A 15,804-nucleotide genomic window follows, 5' to 3' on the forward strand; every position below is an offset into this window, starting at 1 on the left:
CAGATTAACAATTCAGCATTTTTAACAAATTGTCCTAACTAGATTTTTTCTCCTTTTCCCTGCATCCTTTCTCTCTTTCTCCTTCTCTTACAATACCCTACTTGCTTGCTTGCTTGCTTGCTGCCTTTCTTACATCCTAAAAATATTTTCATTTCTTCTCTAACACCTTTGTTAAAGAACAACATAGTGCTTTCTTTTTGTCCTGACACTCTGGAGAACTCCTTGTCATGTCTTTATTTCACCCACAGTGTGACTGATTCCTCACTTATTTCTCAAGAGAGAGAAAGAGTAGATGAAAGGAGAGGATGGGGTAAGGGCTTGGGTTTGTTTGCAGTTTTATAGGCTTACACCTGCCCCTTTCTTTCTTCCCTTCCCTCCCTCCCTCCGTCCCCAGCAATACATAAAAAATCATTCCCATTCATGTTGTGTGCATGCACACGCTGGGAGACATTACAGGCACTCTGCTTGGGGTTGCCTTGACGACTTCAAGGCTTCCATGTGTGTGGGGACTGGTGGCACAGCAAAGTTTCCCAGGCCCCCTGGGGAAAGGGAGGGGAGGGGAAGAGAGGAGGCAGAGGTGCTGGAGCCAGCAGAGTAGCGAGCAGGATCAAAGGGGCACATACATCTCCCACAGGACAATGGGACTTTTGCTGGCTGGCTGTGAAAGGACACACTGAGGATACAATAGTCTGTGATACATGAAAGCTTCCAGATCCTGACATGAAACCCTTCCAGAGACCCATTCAGCTCTAAGAAATCTTGTCAACATCTTAAAATGTAAAGGAAACAAACCCCTTCATTTTCTCATGTTTTACAAACAGATTTTAAATATTTTTTTAGATAATTCTTGTTGTTGGTATGCTGGAGGCTTTTGCAGTTTCGGCCCTGGAAGATACTGAGTGTCCCTCTTGTGAGTTCCCTGAGTTCCCATTAATGTCAGTGGGAGGGAAGGCTGCCCAGCAGCTCCCCAGTAAGGGCTCTCTGAGGTGAGAACTTGCTTCCTTCTCATATAGCTTTTGGTCATACTTACGTCTGTCATCCCTCTGCTTTGAATGCTTACTGCTATACATGCCATGAGCAGTTAGAGCTCAAGAAGAGAGGAATTGCTGTCCCCTACCTTCAAGCTGAGAAGTCATTTATATGATAAGCAAGAGCAGAAATGAGACTGAGCAACCTAAAATAAGGGGCTGTGTAGTCACAACTGGAGTGCATTATAGGAAACCAAGCTGGAAAGCAGCTTATAAAGAAAAGAGCATGACTTTTGCTCCCTGACATATCACTTGCACACAGTTCACCACTCAATCCCAAAATCAGTCCAAGAAAGAAAGAAGATCACAAGCTCTAATCCTTCAACACAGCAATCTTTAGTGGTAAGATATGCCCTACACTGACTCCTAGTGATTTTTGGAGTGTAGGGGACTCAACATAGTATCAAGTGTGGAGTACAAAGAAAATTAGGCTTGGTTAAAGCAGTAAGCACATATGCCTGTGAACCCTCTAGACTGACAGTGCTCAGCATCTGGTCCTGAATCTATTACCTGGCAAGGGCAGGATACTGAGAACTGACTGATTTAACATCTGTGCATTTCCAAATCTTCTCACCAAACTATATAGGTTAAATTTACCTTTTCATGCTTAGGATGTAAACCAAGTTTAAAGTTGATCTTAGCTAAAATGGAAAAACTACACAGCCTATTGCTGCTACTTTAGAAATAGCAAGTAAGAACATAAACCAGCAATTAAAATATTTAAAGACAAAATTGACAGGACTAGTATGCATGCATTCATTTTTCACTTTTTAAATTACACTTCTTTTAAAGTTATATACTGAGTCTTTAAAAATAAAATTTGTTACAAATTCTGTCTGATATAAACATTGTACAACTCAGTAGCAGCTCTGAAAGACTCCAACAATTCTCAACTTTATTTTTATGCATTGGTTAATTATATTTGCATTATTTTGCATTTGCATTAATTTGAGGACTCTAAAAAGCCAAGCAATACTTCATCTGCCAAGACTGGCTATAGGATTTACTTCCTGTTTGTAAAACTAACTATTTATTACTTGGTAGCATTTACCATTTCCCTCACAGAATTTCAAAACATAAATGTAAACTTACCACAAGCATTATCATCCAGTTTTACTGATGGAAAAGCTGAGCAGAGAAATGAAGGATCAAGTGCTTCAAATGTTGGATTTCCATTTTCAGTTTCTTCCTGTGCATGTAACACTTTGTTCTTCCACTACAATGGCACATATAAATCAAGCAATTCAGGGTGCAAATCTAGTAATCACCCTTGCAATTCATTCTGTGGGTACAAATCTTACTGGTTCTAATTGCTTCTGCCAAAAGGACAGGCAAGCCCTAGCTGAAATGAAAGGGTAAGTATGAAGCATGTGATTGGTTTTATACTTTGAAGATTTGATCAGAGCCTGGAATACAGCCTTGATCTCAGTTACATCAGTGACTATCTAGAGTAGTTTCACTGTAACTCCAGTAGCACATATTTCCTCCTTTAGAAGATAGACAGAAGTATGGTATATCTATAATGATAAGCATTCTGAGAAAATATTTAGTTTTCCCAGGCCACGATTCTAGTTTTATGTTGCCATATTATTTATATTCACACAGTCCTTTTGCCTTATTTTAAATGCTTTCTCCTCTGAGATAAGTACCCAGAGTGGAAGGTAGGCATCTTTCGTTACCTTCTATACGTTCAAAGATAGCATCTAGATAAATATGTGGGCAGTCCACAAAAGTTTGGATTAGACAGTGCCATATAGAGGTACATAGGAGGAGATAATAAAGCAAAGAGCTCTTTTCCTAACCTCTTTCTTCATTCTGCACTTTGAAAACATGATTCCAAAAAGAAACACCAGCACTGTTTTGAGACAGATGGTGTAGCCCTCCAGGTGAAGTGTGGGGAAGTTATTGACTACTTCAAATTTTAAGGAGAAGGAGCAAAGGGGCATTTTAAGGAGAGGAACACTAACTGCACCTGTTTGGAAAGAGAAAGAGCATTTCCATTTCTGACAGTCCTCATGAGACACTCCTCAGAAATTCAGAGCTCTTTCCCTGGCAGAACTGCACCTTCATTTAAAAAAAACACAGTGCATCCCTGTTGGTGCAATCTCATGAACAAATACTTTAGCAGATGCCATACTGAGCACCCTAGCATTCATATTAGATCAGATGCATTAAGACAAGCCAAGAATTAGGAGTAATGTCACAAGTTTTGCAAAGCTTATAAAAGACTCTAAATGCTTATTCATACAACAGTAAGGATTTTCTGAAACAAGCTAACAACATTTAATCTATTTTAAACTCCCATGGCTTGGGACAGAGGTAAACTCAGGTCATTCCATTAGGGATTGAAGAAAACTCTTCATACACATTAATTGTAGCAAACATTATCAACATTACTTGAGAATGCTCTGTTTTCTTTCTTACCATTACAAATTGGGTGCAGCACATTTCTAAGGTACATTTTTCAGACTATGGTAACTATGCTAATCAAAAACCATGAATTGGCTCACTGGAATATAGGGAGTGCCACACTGCATCAGAACAATAATCTTTGCTTTTAACAAGTGTTAATAAAGCACAGAAAGCTGTAACTCTTGTAATAGAAAATTATGTAAAAACAAGCATTAGGGGTAGGATGGGAGGACAGTGGCAGTACAAGCTGCAAAAGAGGCCAACTTACCTTGGGTAGCTTTAAATGTACTGGTCAGCAAAACTCTTCCCACAAAACCATTTTCATCATGCTGAGTTTATAGTCTTTACTCACAACTGTATGAGGTGAATGTCCTTGTGCTTAAATTTGCTAGGAATTGCTGCCCTGGATAGTAAAGCATCAGGGAAGATGGGAGTCCGAGCAGTAGTCTACTACATGAGTACTACGATCATTGCTGTACTGATTGGTATAATCATTGTGGTCATCATCCACCCTGGGAAAGGTACTAAAGAAAACATGCACAGAGAAGGCAAAATTGTTCAAGTGACAGCAGCAGATGCCTTTCTTGATTTAATCAGGTATGGCTATGATATTGCACATTTTCTGTACCAATAATGACAACAGTAACATTTACATTCACACAAGAAGGATAGTAGAGAATTTTAGACAGTGACTGCCTAAATTAGCCAATTTTCTTATCAATATCTCTAACCCCTACAACGCTACAAAAGAATACATGGATTTATTTTCAAATCAGGCTGTTGCAAGGGAAGAAACTGCTTTTAATATTCAAAGAAAGAAAGATTCTTTCTTTCATGCACAAAAGAAAGACTTCTGTTCTGCTATCTGCATGGGTCTTTTCCCCTCCTTCCATAGCACAATCCTTATTACCAAATTCCTCTGCTTTCCCTTACTTCCAGCTTTTGACAGTTTCATCATTTCACTTGAATCCCTGATTTAGCTATTAATCTTAATTTTGAATTGTAGCCACCAGTCTGGGTGCATCTACTCAACCTTGTTAAATTGTATGGATGGGAAACAAATTCCAGGAACAGGCAAGTAAAATGCTTGAAATAGAGGGGCGCAAATATAAAAGCTTGTTTTCTCCTTGCTCAGAGACTCTGCAGTGCCTCTGCAACTACCTGAAAGGAGCTTGTAGTGAGGTGGGTGTCGGTCTCTTCTGCCAAGTAACTAGCGATAGGACGAGAGGAAATGGGCTCAAGTTGCACCAGGGGAGGTTTAGAATGGATACTAGGAAAAATTTCTTCACCGAAAGGGTTGGTCAAGCATTGGAACAGGCTGCCCAGGGAAGTGGTTGAGTCCCCATCCCTGGAAGTATTTAAAAGATGTGTAGATGTGGTGCTTAGGGACATGGTTTAGTGGTGGACTTGGCAGTGCTAGGTTAACAGTTGGACTTGATGATCTTAAAGGTCTTTTCCAACCTAAATGATTCTATGATTCTTTTGTAGAGCTAATATGTCACAGATGTATTCCAGGGAGTAGGGAAGCTGAGGTTTTGAACTCAGGAGCTTTTCCACAGGTAAAGCCACCAAAATTTTGTGTTCCACTAACCCATCTGGAGAAGCCAGAGACATGGAGAAAGGCCTCCAAGAGTCATGCTGCCAGGAAGGGGGACTTCGGAAAGACCCATGAAGAGGTTTGCACTCAGGTTCCTCAAGATTTATTCAGTTAGGGTGCTTCTAAATTGCTCAGAAATGTCACCATTCTGGAAAGCAAACAAGCAAAACCCCATATCTAACAAGTATACATGCACATATATAATTATATGTGTATGTGTTATTATTAAAGAATACTCAGACTTCAGAAATTTTTATTTCTTAATCACAACAAGACTCTAAATCAAGTGATAAATGTCATGACGTACTAGGCTACGTGACTGCAAAAATTGAGAAGTAGAAATGCATTAAATATTAATAACTTCTTTATTCATCTGGATTCAGACAGCATTAATAAATACAAAATTAAAAGTCAACACTGACCCACAGAGCTTTGTTCATTTGGTAATTTAGCTAATATTCTGCTCCATAACCAGACCTGCTATACAATATTGGATACAGAGATTGCAATTGACAGGATCTATCCAACCCTACTATATTTCATCCTGATAAAGCTAACCAGGCCAATGCTATATGCAAAGCTCTACTCACTGTATACACAATTGCATATTTGTGTTAGGATTCCTTTGAAAATTAGCTGGTCAATTCTTTTATTAGCTGTGCCACTACTTAAGGTATTACTAGAATCTTATTACTTCTCATGTTATTTTCTTTCTTTTTCACAGAAATATGTTCCCTCCAAATCTGGTGGAAGCTTGCTTTAAACAGGTAAAAATGTTTTGTTATTTCCAACTAAAACATATAATAAAGTAAGAGATTGAACTGTAATAATATTTTCTTTAGAAATATCATGTACTAGCAGAAACAAATTTTATGTATCCTGCCAGCTGTCACCAAAAAACCCCCAACCAAATCTATGCTTTGTTTTCAATCATATCATTTCAGTATTAGCTATGAGAAATGAAGAAAACACATCTGACACAGCAAATCAAAAAATAAGTTTTTTCAAAATGTCAAATTCATAAGTCTACAGCAAGCTTCACTAAAGTCAATACAGAATTTACTTTTCAAAAACAGTGTTATGTTAAATTGGGAGATACTGAGATATATACTATCTATACAAAGATTGGAAGATGTTAAAAAATGTCATGTGGGAAATGTGCATAGGTTAGACACTGAGGCAACAATTTTGTGGACATCAATAACAAAATCAAACTAGGGGACTTCCTGTCACCTATGGTAGGAGTGCACAGGAATGTTCTTTCTATGTTGCTTCCCAAATTCCTCTATCATTAGCCTGGTCTTAACCTTAACTGTTCTACGGAGAAAATAATAGGAACTAGTTACATTCCTCCTTTAAAAAGAGAACATTATCATTTCAGTGAAACCTATAATATATATTGCCATAATCTACCTGCTTCATATTGACCCCACAGACAATCTTGAACTGATATTATTTACCAGTTATTGCTGTAGCAATTAAAAAAGCTGGAATTTGGAGGTCAAGAAGCAAGAGGATAAAGTAGAAACTTTCCAAAGTCCAGCTGAGTTACATCTTGCAGAAGAATTGAAAAGAAACAGTAACATTTTCTTTAGTTACATAACCACCAAAAAGCAGAGACTTTCTAGATTAAAGATTTGGTCAAGATTAAAGATAAACTAGTCCCAGGTGCAAAACCAACAAATGCTATGCCTCTGTTTTCAGTAAGGACAGTGATGCAGAAGAGCAGTATGGAAATACAAAAGTCTGTATCTAAACTAGAAAAAAAATTCAAAGAATTTAATGTAACAAAGTTGGGGAATTATATAATTTGTATTTCAAAATTATGAAAGAATTGGGGCACAAAAGTTACACATCTAGCAGCAAGTATTTTTAATAAATCTGTCAAGTTGGGAAGTTGTTATGAATAACTGGTGAAAGCAATCATAGTGCCTTTCAAATTCCAATTTCAAAAAGATTTCGGAATTGATTTAAGCAGTTAATAACCCATGAGCCTGATATCGGTTGTACTGAAGGATACAAGTACCTTGAAGGAAAAAATAAAGGCTTAGTAATAAATGAAAAATACATGAAAAAAAATCATAGAATCATGGAATCGTTTAGGTTGGAAAAGACCTTTAAGATCATCCAGTCCAACCATTAACCTAACATTACCAAGTCCACACTAAACCAATTAAGGGTAGACTAGACTAAACCATGTCCCAAACTGCCACATCTACACGGTTTTTGAACACTTCCAGGGATGGTGACTCCACCACCTCTCTGGGCAGCCTGTTCCAATGCTTGACCACCCTTTCCGTGAAGAAATTTCTCCTAATATCCAATCTAAACCTCCCCTGGCACAGCTTGAGCCCATTTCCTCTCATCCTATCGCTAACTACATGGGAGAAGAGACCAACACCCACCTCACTACAACCTCCTTTCAGGGAGTTGTAGAGAGCAATAAGGTCTCCCCTCAGCCTCCTCTTCTCCAGACTAAACAACCCCAGTTCCCTCAGCCGCTCCTCATAAGACTTGCTCTCTAGACCCTTCACCAGCTTCGTTGCCCTTCTCTGAACACGCTCCAGCACCTCAATGTCTTTCTTGTATTGAGGGGCCCAAAACTGGACACAGTATTCCAGGTGCGGCCTCACCAGTGCCGAGTACGGGGGACAATCACCTCCCTGCTCCTGCTGGCCACACTATTCCTGATACAAGCCAGGATGCTGTTGGCCTTCTTGGCCACCTGGGCACACTGCTGGCTCATGTTCAGCCAAGCTGTCAACCAACACCCCCAGGTCCTTTTCAGCCAGGCAGCTTTCCAGCCACTCTTCCCCAAGCCTGTAGTGTTGCATGGGGTTGTTGTGACCCAAGTGCAGGACCCGGCACTTGGCCTTGTTAAACCTCATGCAGTTGGCCTCGGCCCATCGATCCAGCCTGTCCAGGTCCCTCTGCAGGGCCATCCTACCCTCGAGCAGATCGACACTCCCACCTAGTTTGGTGTCATCTGCAAACTTACTGAGGGTGCACTCAATCCCCTCATCCAGATCGCTGATAAAGATATTAAACAAGACTGGCCCCAAAACTGAGCCCTGGGGAACACCGCTCGTGACCGGCCGCCAACTGGACTTAACTCCATTCACCACTACTCTCTGGGCTCAGCCACCCAACCAGTTTTTTACCTAGCGAAGACTGCACACATCCAAGCCATGAGCTGCCAGCTTCCCAAGGAGAATATTATGGGAGACTGTGTCAAAGGCTTTGCTAATGTCCAGGTAGATGACGTCCACAGCCTTTCCTTCATCCACCAGGCGGGTCACCAGGTCATAAAAGGAGATCAGGTTGGTCAAGCAGGACCTGCCTTTCAAAAAGATAAAGAATATCTTTTCAAAAAGATAAAGAATAACATGGGTTTCTGAAACAGATTTTACCAGAATAACCTTCAATCTTTCTTCCACAAGATTGCTCATTTTCTTCTTTTCTTTTTTTTTGTGGTGCCACAGAAGTGCAACGGATCTAAGCTCTTTAGACTTCTCTAAAACAGAGTTTTTAATATAGAATCATAGAATGCTTTGGGTTGGAAGGGACCTTGAGAGATCATCTAGCCCAACCCCCCTGCAGTGAGCAGAACCTGTGACCTTGGCATTATTAGCACCATGCTCTAACCAACTGAGCTAACCAGGCTCATACTATGAAGGAAGTGAAAGAGTTGAGCAGGGGATAAGTTTATTGTGAGAATTGTAAAATTTGTAGAGATAGCAATGGAAGTTGCTGAAGGACTGGGCGTATCTCAATTGATATTTTTATGAATGACATTGCCACAGGATGCACACAATGAAATTTACAGATGACAAGAAAGTTGAAGCACTTTGTATTGAGATATCTAACAAACACCAAAGAAGGTAGTATGTCCTATAACACTATAAAGTCACAAGAACAAAGTGAATTGACTCTTGCACACATTGGCATGTTCGGTTATCTCCTTGTAGCTCTTCATCACATGTGAAATAAACATTTAGAAATTAACTGTAATTTCTGCTTAGAGGTGGGAAGTCATCATCAGAAAGAAAAAATAATTAACCCCCCTCTAATTCAGCTCTAGGATATATTAGGTGACATAACTCCAAGAGAGGAAATAAAACAAGAGGAATGTGACTGTCTGGAATACTGGGTGTATTCTGGTCATTACGTTCAAGGAAGATTAATGTAAAATAAGCACAATGGAGAGAGGAGTTGCTGTTCAAAAGAACACAGCATATAAAGCAAAAAGAAGTTTGCTCTAAAAACTATTCAGATGATAAAAAAAAAAAAAGTGGGAAACAGAGCTCTATAAGATAAAAAAAATGTTTATACAAGAAGAAATGGAAATCACTATGACTTAATTTAAAGTGGGAATTAGTAAGGTTTTTAACCTTCATTACCTAAAAGGTGAGGTCCTGGAAAAATCTTCAATTAGGAGTTGTGGGAACAAACTACCTCATCAGTTTTAAGATATAGCTTGAAAAATTCATTCAATAAAGTATCCTACAGCAACAATAAACTCAACTCAGTGACTAGCAGTCCTAAATCTATGTTCTTAATTAAAGATGTCCTGTAGATTCTTTTTAAATTAAGTATATTCTATTTCTCATGTGCTTTACAGCTTAAGGGGTGTCGTGGTTTAGCCCCAGCCATAACAAAGCACCACGCAGCCGCTCGCTCACTCCCCCTACCCCAATGGGATGGGGGAGAGAATCAGAGGAGTAAGAGTAAAAAAAACCACTCCTGGGTTGAGATAAGAACAGTTTAGTAAATAAAATAAGGTAAAATGATAATACTAATAATATAATAATGATAATAATACTAACAATATACAAAGCAAGTGATGCACAATGCAATTGCTCACCACCCGCCGACTGACACCCAGACAGTTCCCGAGCAGCGATCGCTGCTCCCTGGCCACCCCCCCAGTTTATATACTGAGCATGACGTCATATGGTATGGAATAGCCCTTTGGTCAGTTTGGATCAACTATTCTGGCTGTGCCCCCTCCCAGTTTCTTGTGCCCCTGGCAGAGCATGGGTAGCTGAAAAGTCCTTGACTAGCATGAGCAGTACTTCACAACCAAAACATCAGTGTGTTATCAGCATTCCTCTCATACTAAATCCAAAACACACCACTATGCCAGCTACTAGGAAGAAAATTAACTCTATCCCAGCCAAAACCAGGACAGTATCCACCCCTTATTCTATACCATCTATGTCATGCACAGGCCCTCCCCTCTCCAATGTGTTCTAATTATCTCACCACCGGTTTCCCTATCTTGTTTTGATATATACACACAGATATCATTCCCTTCATCTATGGCCCATCCCTCTAAAATGTCCATTGAGTTCATTTAGCCCATGACTTTGGGTTCCATCTGTCATCACAGTCTTTCAGAGCAGGAGAGGTGGTGTGCAGTGTTGGATTGTTGCATGCTGAAGCCAGTTCTCATTCCAACACGGTTTCATCAAAGTTCATTTTCATTAAGCTGGGCAATTCTCACTGTAATACCATTGATGTGGCATATAGCAACCATAACATACAGTACTATATACTTAACATTAACATACAGTTAAGAGATAACATACAGAATTATACAGCAATTAATATCACAGAATTCAGTTCACTGACTATTTTGACCCAAAATCAGATTCCCTTGAGGTACACATTGGGCTTCCCCATCCTTTCGCATCACCCACCAAGTGCACCCAGGTCCTTGAGCAAAAGCAATCCCACGAATGGGTTTGCCTTTGCCAGAGGGGGAGGTCACCCAGACTGTCTTCCCCAGCATATTTTTCATGTGCACTACAGGGACTTTATCCCCTTCTACAGTATGTAAAAGTTTTGATTGGGCAGGGCCAGCTCGATTGGAAGATCCCCTGGTGTTGACTACCCAGGTGGCTTTTGCTAAATGCGTATCCCAATGTTTAAACGTCCCACCACCCATTGCTCTCAGGGTAGTCTTTAACAATCCATTGTATCGCTCGATTTTCCCGGAGGCTGGTGCATGGTAAGGGATGTGATATACCCACTCAGTGCCACGCTCTTTGGCCCAGGTGTCTATGAGGGTGTTTCGGAAATGAGTCCCGTTGTCTGACTCGATTCTTTCTGGGGTGCCATGTCACCACAGGACTTGCTTTTCAAGGCCCAGGATGGTGTTCTGGGCAGTGGCATGGGGCACGGGATATGTTTCCAGCCATCTGGTGGTTTCTTCCACCATGGTGAGCACATAGCGCTTGCCATGGTGGGTTTGTGGGAGTGTGATGTAATCAATCTGCTAGGCCTCCCCATATTTATATTTCAGCCGTTGTTCACTATACCTGAGGGGCTTCAACTGCTTGGCTTGCTTGATCGCAGCGCATGTTTCACATTCATGGATGACCTGTGCAATACTGTCCATAGTTAAGTCCACCCCTCGGTCACGAGCCCATCTATATGTTGCATCCCTTCCTTGATGGCCTGAGGCGTCATGGGCCCACCGAGCTATAAATAATTCACCCTTATGTTGCCAGTCTAGATCCAACTGAGCCACTTCAATCTTAGCGGCCTGATCCACCTGCTGGTTGTTTTGATGTTCTTCAGTGGCCCGACTCTTAGGTACATGAGCATCTACATGACGAACTTTTACAACCAGGTTCTCTACCCGGGCAGCAATATCTTGCCACAATGCAGCAGCCCAGATGGGTTTGCCTCTGCGCTGCCAGTTGCTCTGCTTCCATTGCTGCAGCCACCCCCACAGGGCATTTGCCACCATCCATGAGTCAGTAGAGAGATAAAGGACTGGCCACTTTTCTCTTTCAGCAATATCTAAAGCCAGCTGGATGGCTTTCACCTCTGCAAACTGACTCAACTCCCCTTCTCCTTCAGCAGTTTCTGCGACTTGTCGTATAGGACTCCATACAGCAGCTTTCCACCTCCGATGCTTTCCCACAAGACGACAGGACCCACCAGTGAACAGGGCATATTGCTTTTCATTTTCTGGCAATTTATTACACAGTGGGGCCTCTTCAGCACGTGTCACCTCCTACTCTGGTGATATTCTAAGGTTTTTTCCTTCTGGCCAGTCCATGGTCACTTCCAAGATTCCTGGGCGACTGGGGTTTCCTATTCAAGCCCGTTGTGTGATCAGTGCAACCCACTTACTCCACGTAGCATCAGTTGCATGATGTGTAGAGGGACCCTCCCTTTGAACATCCAGCCCAACACCGGCAGTTGGGGTGCCAGCAGGAGCTGTGCTTCAGTACCAACCACTTCTGAAGCAGCTCGAACCCCTTCATATGCTGCCAATATCTCTTTCTCAGTTGGAGTATAGTGGGCCTCAGATCCTCTGTATCCTCAATTCCAAAACCCTAGGGGTCGACCTCGCGTCTCCCCTGGTGCTTTCTGCCAGAGGTTCCAGGTAGGGCCATTCTCCCCGGCTGCAGTGTAGAGCACATTTTTAATATCCTGCCCTGCCCGGACTGGCCCAAGGGCTACTGCATGAACTATCTCACGTTTAATTTGTTCAAAGACTTGTTGTTGCTCAGGGCCCCATTTGAATTTGTTCTTCTTCCGGGTCACTTGATAGAGAGGGCTTACGATCTGGCTGTAATTTGGAATATGCATTCTCCAAAAACCCACAACGCCTAAGAAAGCTTGTGTTTCCTTTTTGCTAGTTGGTGGGGACATAGCTGTTATTTTGCTGATCACATCCATTGGGATCTGACGACGTCCATCTTGCCATTTTATTCCTATAAACTGGATCTCCTGTGCAGGTCCCTTGACCTTACTCTGTTTTATTGCAAAACCAGCCTTCAGAAGGATTTGGACTATTTTCTTTCCCTTCTCAAAAACTTCTTCTGCTGTATTGCCCCACACAATGATGTCATCAATGTACTGCAGATGTTCTGGAGCTTCACCCTGTTCCAGTGCCGTCTGGATCAGTCCATGGCAAATGGTGGGGCTGTGCTTCCACCCCTGGGGCAGTCGGTTCCAGGTGTACTGAACACCCCTCCAGGTAAAAGCAAACTGGGGCCTGCACTCTACTGCCAAAGGGATGGAGAAAAATGCATTAGCAATATCAATTGTGGCATACCACTTGGCTGCCTTTGACTCCAGTTCATATTGAAGTTCTAGCATGTCTGGCACGGCAGCACTCAGTGGCGGTGTGATGACGTTCAGGCCACGATAGTCCACTGTTAGTCTCCACTCCCCATTAGACTTTCGCACTGGCCATACGGGACTGTTAAAGGGTGAGCGAGTCTTGCTGATCACTCCCTGGCTCTCCAGTCGACGAATCAGGTTATGGATGGGAATCAGGCAGTCTCGGTTGGTGCGATATTGCCGCCTGTGCACAGTTGTGGTAGCAATCGGCACCTGTTGTTCCTCAACCTTCAGCAGCCCCACAATAGAAGGGTCCTCCGAGAGACCGGGCAAGGTGGACAACTGTTTAATTTCCTCTGTCTCCAAGGCAGCTATACCAAAAGCCCACCGGTACCCTTTTGGGTCCTTGAAATACCCTCTCCTGAGGTAATCTATGCCAAGGATGCATGGAGCCTCTGGGCCAGTCACAATGGGGTGCTTCTGCCACTCATTCCTGGTTAGGCTCACTTCAGCTTCCAGTACAGTGAGCTGTTGGGATCCCCCTGTCACTCCAGAAATACATATGGGTTCTGCCCCTCTATAGCTTGATGGCATTAGGGTACACTGTGCACCAGTGTCCACCAGAGCCTTCTACTCCTGTGCGTCTGATGTGCCAGGCCATCAAATCCACACAGTCCAGTAAACCCGGTTGTCCCTTTCCTCCACCTGGCTGGAGGCAGGGCCCCTCTAACACTGGTCATAGTATTCGTTGTTCACTCCTTGTAAATGTGAATCAAAAGTCCCTTGATTAAGATCAGGAGTAAAATTAGACCTCCTTCTCTGTCTGGGGAACTGCTCACTGGAAACTGGAGCTGCAATTTTCCTGGGAGAACCACCTTTTGTAATAGTTTTTCCTTGCAACTCACGCACCCGTGCCTCTAGGGTCGAGGTGGATTTTTCCATCCCACTTTCTCATGTCCTCTCCATAATCACGCAGGTAAAACCACAGGGTGCCCCGTGCTGTGTATCCTCTCCATCCTCTCTCTTGAGCAGAAGGACGTTGACTCCTAATGGCTGAGATACTGGTCCATACAGGTGGGGACTAGGACATATCCTCTCTGAGTTGTTGGAACTCTTGGCATATTTTTTCAGACAGTTTTTCCACAGCCGAGACACAGGCCCGTAGGGAGGAAGAGAGACTTTCTTCATATTCCCGGAGTCGTCTAGCCACTTCATCCACCTTTGGTGCCTCATCATTTTTCCAGGCTAGTATTGCCAACGAGTTGGAATATGATGCTGGTGCGCTCCGTACCACCTTCCACCACATGGGTCGTGTGCACCTGACTTCATCTGGATCTTTAGGTAACTGCTCATCGTTCAGGTCACTATAAATCACCTCCAGCATGCCTAATTCCCTCAGGTACTGGATACCTTTCTCTATGGTGGTCCATTTGCTTGGGCGGTATAAAACATCCTCCTTGAAGGGATACCTTTCCTTCACGCTTGACAGAAGTCGCCTCCAGAGGCTGAGCGGTTTTGCCCCTTTTCCAATTGCTTTGTCAATGCCCCCTTCCCTGGAAAGAGATCCCAGCTGCTTGGCTTCCTTACCCTCTAAATCCAGGCTACTAGCCCTGTTATCCCAGCATCGGAGCAGCCAGGTGATGATGTGCCTGGATGACGACTGAAATCTTTTTGCATATCTGGCAGCTCACTCAGGGATAGGGATCGGGTGATTACCATCTCATTTATGGGTTCTTCCTCCTCTGGTTCTCGTGATGGCCCTGGTTCATCTTCATCCCTTACTAAACGAGCTGATTTTCTTGTGTATTTTTTCTTCTGTATAGGGGCAACTGATACCGGTGCGGGTTGATTCTCTGTTTTAGCCACGTTGCCTGTCACTGGGGTTGGAGTGGCTGCAGTACCTGTGGTGGGTGTTGGAGTAGCTGCAGTGCCCGTGGCTGTGGTTGGAGTAGCCACAGTGCCTGTTGTTTTGTCATCTGATCCAGAGACCTTCTCTTTCCCTTGAGGGTACTGAATAGTGTTGAACAGGGCTCTATAAGCATGGGCCAGTCCCCAACATGTTGCAATGATTTGTGTCTCTCTGGAGTTGCCAGGGTGACAACATACTTTTTCCAAATACTTTACTAGTTCTTCAGGATTCTGCACTTCTTCAGGGGTGAAGTTCCAAAAGACGGGAGGTGCCCACTGTCCTAGGTACTTGCCCATACTATCCCACACACCCTGCCACTCACAACTCTCCAGCCTTGGGGCAGATCTCTGGATGATATTCTTAAATTGCTTACTAACTTTTGTCAAAACTGAAACAATATACCCAAGAAGTATCAATAGAAGTATCTTAACTGCCCAGGGATGTTCAAAATACCGAAAACTTTCTGTAATGAGGGAGGAAGCATTATAGAAGAAGGTAGTGAAGGTGCCATTCTGTATTTCCTGCACAACAAATGTCTCCGAGGAAAAGGTATAATTGCTAACTCTCTCCATGAGGTGGTACCCGAAGTACAGTAATGACTTGTGTATAAAACCCAAATATAAAACAATGCTCAAGTTCAGGATTTTGATAAGGAACCTCCCAAGCAAAACATCCTTAATCACTGCAGAGCATAGCACAATGCACAGACCAACACCAAGCTTTAACATGCACAGCCAAGAAAAGAACATGGTACAGATCAGATGAACTAATAT

At 42.7% G+C, this 15,804-nt stretch overlaps 1 protein-coding gene across 1 annotated transcript in view; it reads left to right on the forward strand.

Moving 5' to 3' along the window:
* Positions 1-3,807: 3,807 nt before the first annotated feature.
* The window catches only part of LOC142596571 (excitatory amino acid transporter 1-like), a 31,360-nt gene continuing 19,363 nt past the window's right edge, over positions 3,808-15,804 (forward strand). The window contains exons 1-2 of the mRNA XM_075725754.1: positions 3,808-4,037; positions 5,762-5,804. Of these exons, the coding sequence (XP_075581869.1) occupies positions 3,808-4,037; positions 5,762-5,804 (273 nt within the window). The remainder of the gene's footprint in view (positions 4,038-5,761; positions 5,805-15,804) is intronic.

This window comes from Pelecanus crispus, chromosome W (genome assembly GCF_030463565.1).
Source record: "Pelecanus crispus isolate bPelCri1 chromosome W, bPelCri1.pri, whole genome shotgun sequence".
NCBI classification, from domain to species: Eukaryota; Metazoa; Chordata; class Aves; order Pelecaniformes; family Pelecanidae; genus Pelecanus; species Pelecanus crispus.